The sequence below is a fragment of the Papilio polytes genome, unplaced genomic scaffold (assembly GCF_000836215.1).
Source record: "Papilio polytes unplaced genomic scaffold, Ppol_1.0 DF821289.1, whole genome shotgun sequence".
Lineage (NCBI taxonomy): Eukaryota > Metazoa > Arthropoda > Insecta > Lepidoptera > Papilionidae > Papilio > Papilio polytes.
The window spans coordinates 3044359-3052884 of record NW_013527915.1 but is presented as its reverse complement, the minus strand read 5'-3'; the positions used below and the strand labels follow the sequence as shown (position 1 = coordinate 3052884).

At 32.1% G+C, this 8526-nt stretch overlaps 1 protein-coding gene across 1 annotated transcript; it reads left to right on the top strand.

The window, feature by feature from the left end:
• Positions 1-4911: 4911 nt before the first annotated feature.
• Positions 4912-7561, top strand: LOC106109469 (zinc carboxypeptidase-like). Its single transcript, XM_013290979.1, has 9 exons — positions 4912-5118; positions 5183-5313; positions 5434-5509; positions 5686-5839; positions 6111-6271; positions 6501-6588; positions 6776-6978; positions 7046-7136; positions 7304-7561. Exons 1-9 carry the CDS (start codon positions 4933-4935, stop codon positions 7486-7488), a joined length of 1275 nt encoding a protein of 424 aa, XP_013146433.1. The 5' UTR covers positions 4912-4932; the 3' UTR covers positions 7489-7561.
• The last annotated feature ends 965 nt before the right edge of the window (positions 7562-8526 follow it).

Below are 8526 nucleotides of genomic sequence, written 5' to 3'. Positions count from 1 at the left end.
TTCTCCATTTTGGCAACGTCTCAGTTATAACATAGATATTGAATACTTCATTATTTAGTTATATTTAAAATGAAATAAAGTCAAACTAAGTAAATAGGTAACTTAGTAATTGTCATCAAATGTTAACGGCATTTTAGTATAAAAACGCCGAGACAAAAATAGTTATAACACGAAAATGTAGACTGCAGAGTAGATATGTATTCACTGTGCCGCATTTTAGTTTTTAAAATATTAAAATATTACGTGAATCGTTCTCGTATATTCACACGTTTATGTTGAAAAAAAAAGAGACTCGTTAGTCTGAATATACCGATTACGAGATCCTAAATTTCAAAAGAAAGCATTTTCTTCTTTAGAAAAAGAGATTTATCTTATCTTATCCTAAGAAAAGACATTTATAATCGGGTAAATTGACTAAGGTTGTGGAATTCAATAACGATACTTGTATAAGAAAAATAAGACACAATGTTATAAAAAGTCGTTACGGGGTAGTCGATAACATTTTAGGATTCAGTTCATTCACAGTAAAAACAATATCAAACGAATGAAGTTATAGACATTTGTAAGGTAACAGCCGTGCGTGGCATTCGATATAAAACTGCGTATTGTAGGTAACTGCCTATTGCAGAATGTAAGGGAGCATTCCAATCCACACGTGTTGGAAGTGTTATGGCTTACTTCAGAATGCCTATCGCTTTTTCTTGTGACACATTTAATACTGTGTTTTTCGTATTGTTGACATTGTTTTCGTTTTGTCTGTGTTTTGTTTGTTGCAAAGGAGAAAAAATTACTGCACCTTTTCTATATAATTATTTTATATATCATTTTTTAAAATATGTATAAATCCACGTCCTGAAAGATCGCATTTTGTGTTGTACGTTTTCTTCATACAATTTGCAGATGCATTCGCTAGATGGCGCTAAATGGATCAAAGTATAACAAGTATTAAAGCGTCATCCCAAATTTGAAGTAATGTGTGCCTATAATTTTCGAGTAAGTTCTAAAAACAGTAGTTAGTTTAATTAATGATGATTCCATGGAAATAAAAACATACTAAAAGTGCTTTAAAAATAAATTTCTACTCTAAATGTTTCAGCACATAGATCAGCTATAATGATTTCACTGGGAAACAAAGTAGGTTATGAAAACAAAGAGAAGACATTTTTGGGACGATATCTCTTGTTGAGAATACACAGAGCACGTTTCAAAGTGCTTATTGTGGATATATAACAAGAAATACGAGAACTACGTATGTTGAGGCCGTTGCGAAAGACGTTTCCGAACTCATTCCTAGTCGTTTGTCAAGAAAATGACTTTTGTTTTTGTTCAAATATTGATAAATGCTAAGCGGGTGCACACCTTCGACTGAACTATTGCACAACTGTTATGCGATTGTCGATTGTTTCACAGCCAATTAAACTATTTTGTTGCACAACTAAAAATAGTGTACGCACCTCCATATAACCTCATAAGAATCAAAGGGCGAACTCATATTTTTAAACAGTTGGACTGATCTCGATGAAATTTGGCACAGATGTAGAACATAGTCTGGTTCTCCCAGGTTAATATTTTTTTTAATACAACGAGGTCGAAGACGCGTGCAAAAGCTAACCTATAAGTTAGGAAAGAACTCTTCAAGTATCAATAATGTAATAAAATGTACGTGCTAAACAAGGAAACATCCGCTTATCTCATTTAAGACTTTCAGCTCGTGAGAATAGCTTTTTTTTGTTCCAGATTTGTTCGCTTTCTTAATGGTAGTTGGATATAGATTAAACACGTCAGTTTTGTAGCAAAAATCTTTTTATAAAATGAAATAGGTTAACATATTTTTTAACTTATACGTGTTGTAACTGTACGTAAGCTAGAAGTTCAGTTTTTTTTTATGTATATTTAGTTAAAATCTCTTTAAACATAATAAAATCATTTCAATGTAGAAACATTAAAATTGTGTTTAATTTTGAATTTGAGAATTGGGGTAAACGGAGTCTGGAATGAACTTCGTCTTGCAATTTCCATTTTAACGTTTTCAACTTTAGTGTTGCAACTTTAAGCTTTTAGCTTGTTTCTGTTCCTTTTTAGATAGATTTACATTTTCATTTTATTGGAATAGCTTCGCAAATACCGAACACTAAGTTTGCACTTCGAAACACATAAAACTGTTGACATCTCTTTCTTTCTCTTTGAAATAGACAGATATTAAAATATGTTTCTGTATTCTCATAAACATATGTTACAAATTTGTATTAGTAGTGGTAACAACATAATCTTGTATGAAAAAAAGTTGAAGGAAAATTGTGTAGTTTTATTTCTTTTCTAGCTGTTCCTGTGCGGCTTCATCCGCATGGAATTATAAAAACTTTATTTTATTGTTTACATTTCTTAAATTATCAATTGCAAATGACTAAATGACATGATGACAAACCATGACAATCTTTCTCCTTTGATGTTGGCAGCTTGTAGATTAATGGTCTCTTTCCCACATTATGGTGTTTTTCCAATTTAATTATCCACCAAGTTTAGTAGCGTGAAAATATATAGCCTAAAGCGTGACGTAAGTGTATAGTTTTTTATTAAAGAAAGAATTACTCAAAAATATGCTGCGATTGCTGACATCTTACGCCACAAAGTAGTGTATGTTTACGCTTTATTATATTAACTAGTATAGATTATTACGCTTATTTTGATTTGAAAATATTTCCTACATTTGAATATTTTGAATAATTACAGTTGTAAGAATAAGTTGCCGGTATCTTAATAGACATTTAATTAAATCTACGTTTTACCTGACTTTTGTAATTTATCATTTCGGGATCCTCTAATTTGATAAATGAATTTATTAACATTATCTTTACACAAATCTTAATTTATATTTATATCTTAATTTCAATAAGTCTATTCATAAGAAACGAGCCGTCGTTTTCAAATTAGCGTAAAAGAAATTCACGGAGGCGACGTGCTTTTGAATATTGTGTCGCGGACTGGAAGAAAATCTTTACGAGAGTTTTTTTGTATTTACGCTTACATAATAAGGTAAAAAGTAATATTCTTTTATTTTATAAAGCGATGAAATTTGATAAATAAGAAATAAATATTGCTCAAGTATTGAAAAACGATTACCAATATTTTTATTCTAATGGAAAAAGGTAAAGAAACTATATTTTACAGATACTAACTAGCACTTTCTAAGAAAGTTAGGAAAATATTAGTAAGCATGCTGTTAGGGTTTATTTGCAGTGAAATATTTGCGTCAATGTTCATTTTTAAAGTACTAACTAGCGACAACGTGCAAATACAATATGACAGTGGTAGTGCCCGCTTTAACATCTTTAGCACGCCCGGTGTAATACCACGACCACACAGAAGACAGGCGTGAAATGGAACCAATGCCGTGTATCGCCTGATGAGTGTGGTGCCGGAGGCCTAATTTAAGTCCCTTTCTCTTTACCACCCTTTTCTTATGAGAGGATGGGAAGGGGAAGTGTATTTGACGATGGAGGAGATGCATAGGAAGAGGAAATATCCTCTTTATGTGCGTCTCCTCCTCCGTCGGATAAGGGTAGGCGACGCATCTGCAATTGCAGATGTCTATGGGCAGCGGTCGCTTCGCCATTTTGGCGGATTCAGGTGGCCGCTTGCTCGTTTGCCATCTTATGTTATAAAAAAAAATGACGTTCAACTCTGTACTAAAGATTTTTGGTCTGTTGTATGTATGTTGGATCTTAGGTCGACCTTACAATCGTAATATCAGACTTCAGATGATTATTGTCAAGAGATAAGAGATCAATATTTTGTAATTAAAGTCTCTTTTGAAAATAATTTATAGTTTCTTTAATTGATTCGGATGGGTTGTGTACATTACGTAATGGATTGCATCAGTACGACCTCATCAATTCAATTGGTAAGTCTATTTGTTAATCCTGATGGATGGATGCACAATGTTAGATAAATAATACAATTAAATCGATGTTACGATCGTGTTTAATTGCTATGATTTTTGTTTCGTTCTGTTCTAACTTAGGGACGCCTTTAGTGTTGATTTCATATATCTACAATTAGGGATTATGTTACCATTTAAATAAGTGGTGTTAAGTGTTTATTTACATAGATAATGTCAAACAAGTATAAGCAGTAATGGACATTGAAATAGTTAAAGATACAGTAATGGGAAATGCTCGTATGAACCACTTATGCGCATATTTAAAACCGCACTATTTTACATAGAATCCGTAAAAATAAAGAATTATTTACACAGCTACATTTTTATATTTCTATTAAAGTACTAAGATATTGTTATAAATTTCGATACGAATGACTAAAAAAAAATATGACAGTCGAGCGGTAATATGAGCAATACTGGTGAATTATTATAAAACAAATACACTAAGGCAACTACGTAAAAGATATCGAACGTTGTGTGGTGACGACTAGAAATGAACTGAGTTCCTGAGCTCCTGAAGGAACTGAGGTACTGACGGCTAGAGAGCTTGTTAGCGACTGAGAGACTAAAGGGGCGCCTCATTCCTTGCAAAGACTTATACGAAACTACCCCCCACTACTACTTCCGTTTCTATTATTTTGTAACAATATTAGAAATACAGAAAATATTGTTGATAATGTAAGATAATATACTAACAAAACTATCGAAAAGCAACGCAAATAAATTGCATTTAATTCAATAATGCAGCAAAACAGATAAAAAACAATTTGCAAAAATACTTCAATACTTTTTACTTGTCAAGTATTTAAAATATTTTTTTTTGTATTAATTTAGTTAGTTCGTTTTTGTTTTTGTCTGCCAATCTGTGCACTGCCTTAACCGTAATAAAATAGTCACTCAAATGACAGTACAACCAACATATGTAAGAGTATTGTAATTAGTTAAACGCTATTTAAAACATTCCTTCTTGTAGTTACCGCTTCAAAGTTTATATGCCTATTGAGCAGGCCGTGTCCTTAACTATGAAGTATTATCTACTTTTGTTTTTTACAGCACTTGTATGTGTTGCGTCCGAAATTGTCGATAATTACAAATCTTACAAAGATTATAAATATTACGAAGTGCATGGTACTCAACACGGTATAAAAAGATTAACAGAGGCCCTGAAGAAAAATGATGTAAATGCAATTTTCAGTTTTTTTTTTTGTTGATGTCTCAAAAATTAATACGTTTAATTTTTAGGCTTCTCTAGTCTACAGCAGTAGTAAAGATGTTGCAGAATTTGTTATTGCTCCATCTTTAGTATCATTTTTTATGAAAATAGTAACTGAAGAAAATTTAATGTACAATATCTTGTATGAAGACATATCAAAGTAAGTAAATATTGCAGTTTGTTAAATTTAGCTATTGGTATAAAATAACTATTATTATTTTAGTATTAAGTAATTTGAATACTTACAGTTTTTTGATACGAAACTTTTTTTTTCTTTTAGTATAATTCAATTGGAAAGATCAATACTTCCCGGGAAAGGAGATTTTTCATGGACATCGTATTACGATATTGATGATGTTAGTTGTACTTATTAAAAATAATATTTTTTTTTCACACAATACATTAAAAACATCACAAGCAAAAAGATATTTAAAAGACACTAAAATGTAATCCACGATTTAATTTATTTATTGGAAATTCATAAAACAAGAATTACCATTGCATTTGGTTAACATTTCTTCATACTGTACAGATTAACGACTACTTGACAAATATGAGCAAGACATATCCAAGCTGGTCGGAGCTAATAGCCGGAGGTCAAAGTTATCAGGGTCGGACTATATTAGGTCTGCGGATCAATACTTCACAACGGAATGCTCCTAAACCTGTTGTCTTCATTGAATCTGGTATATTTTAATACTACCCTAAAAATTAAGTAAGCCTTAAAGAAGAGGTGGAAAGGATTTGTTTATTTACGAACTTTTTTTCAGGCATAAGTGCAAATAAAATAACACGACATGACATTCATGAGTCCGAAAACATTAAGGTAGAATCGTCTAGAATGTTAGATTTCATTTGTCATGTGTTTGTTCTTTTAAATGAGTTAATTCAAATCTATTTACCCATAAAATAATATAAATATTATAGGGATATAATGCTAATTATTTTTTTCATCAGGCATACATGCGAGAGAATGGATCGCCCCGGCGACGACGACGTACTTCATCAATGAACTACTAACGAGCAATGACTCGAACATAACGCATATCAGAGATCAGTTCGACTGGCGTATCTTTCCCTCGTGTAATCCTGATGGATACCATCACAGCTATACTGTGGTAATTTTTTTATTCGTGTAAGAATTAAGAATTGCAATATTATTGACCATGAGTTGTGCATAAATGCAGACCACAGTTACTAGTTCCGACATTATGACCATCAAAGAATACAGTTTTAGTAAATCGACTGTTCTTTAAGTTGGAAGAATATTTAAAAAAAAAGTGAGATGGATCGTCGTGAATCTATTGTAGTAACATTTTCTATTATATTTTCTGCTAATTCAAACAGGATAGATTTTGGAGGAAAACCTTATCAAAGTCATCCAACAGATGTATTGGTGCTGATCCTAACAGGAACTGGGATTACAATTGGGGACGTAAGTTATACAACACCAGAATTAAAAACGCTTAAATCACGATTTCTTTTAAACGATGAAAATCAAAAATAGTCATATTAATTTTTGTATTAGTTCAAAGCAGAATAAAAGTAAGTAAGTTTTTAGTTGGCATACTTTGTTATCCGCCTGCAAAACAAAACATTGACCACTATATTTTCACTTCTAGAAGAGTCTTCATCAGATGATCCCTGCGATTACCAAATATACGCTGGAACGAAGCCATTTTCAGAAATAGAAACAAGATCTTTGTCGTCCTATATAAAGGGCATAGACAACTTGCTGGCGTATATAAGCCTCCATTCAAACGCCGAGATATTATTAGTACCGTACTCCGATTCCAATCAACATATCGATAATTATGATGACTTGGTAAGTACAAACATAAAATAATGTAACTTACGCAACAGTAAAATTCTAATAAACAAAATTTTTATAGGTCAAAATTGGTAATGTATCTCTTGATTATGGACACGAAAAAAGCAAACAGAAAAGATACCGCGGACCAGCGACTGCCGCGGAAATTCTTTGTAAGTATTCTCGGATATTTCATATCAATAATAATATTTTTTCCGAACATTATTAGCTTGTGTATGTGATTGATGTTTATTTATTAGCTCTTCTTTAAAACTCCGACTTTCGCAGTTACTTACTTTTACGTAGGGACCGTCGATCTATTTTATTTGTCATTTTTCAGATAAAGCATCTGGCGGAAGCATGGATTGGGTCCGGAGTGTTCTAAACGTTCCTTTAGTTTATACATACGAGCTACGGGGGAGGTTATTTTATTGGTCACCTGAAAAGATTCCAGAGCAAGGGGATGAAGTGACGCAAATGTTGCTAGGACTCATGACAGAGGCCTGTAAATTTGGATATTGCTGACTTTTTAATGGTTTTTATGTTTTTATTAACAATTTATTTAATTAAATACGTGATTTATTGGCATTAATTTTACTGTAAAAGCATACTTATTAATGATTTTTCTTCCGAAGTAAGTAAATATTATGAATGTGAAAGTTTAGATGGATGGATGGATGTTTGTTAGAGTTTGTAGCCTAAACGGCTGAAAGGATCTTTATGAAATTTGGCGTAGATGTAGAGAATAGTCTGGAAATACACATAGGCTACTTGCTTTTGTTTTTTTTTTAAATTCCACCCGGACGGATTCGTGGGCGAAAGCTAGAATGAACATAAATGATTTATGTTTAAACAATAATTTTTTTGTAAAAGTTAAAATATGAAAATCACTTGTAATATTAAAGTTTATCATTGAAGCAGAATTCTAAAAGTAAGTAAATAATTTTCTAAATAGCTAACTCGGTTTTAAATTGTGAGCTAGAACGATGGTCAAAGTTTAGTTAGTGCCACAACTTTGTTAGGTGAGTTTTCCCTGCAAGACGAAACCGCATTTAGTCGTTGTGACAAAGGTAATTTAGAAACACTGACAACCTATTTATCTTTGCTGTAACTCGCTCGTTCTGTTAGTAAAACTATAAAACTAAATCGATAAATCATTGATTATTAACCGATTTCATAAATGAGGTTATAAAATTTACTATTTTTTAATATCTCGACTTCTCATTTAGCATGACATCTATCTTTCCAACGGTTATAATACTGAAACGACATTTAAATATGTAACAGCTAACAGCTTCTTAACTGATAAGGCAAGCTTAAACTGTACATTCCATAAAAAATGACATACACATTACTAGCGCGCACACCTTTGTTCAAACTATCGCATAACTGTTGCGTTTTGTTTCCTATGAGCTTATATGGAGGTGCGCACACTACTCGATTTTTAATTGTGCAGCTAAATAGTTGGATTGGTGGCGAAACAATCGACAGTCGCACAGCTGTTCCAAGTGTAGTTTGCGAAACGAAGTATTAAAATATCTTTTTAGAATTCGAAAATGTTCA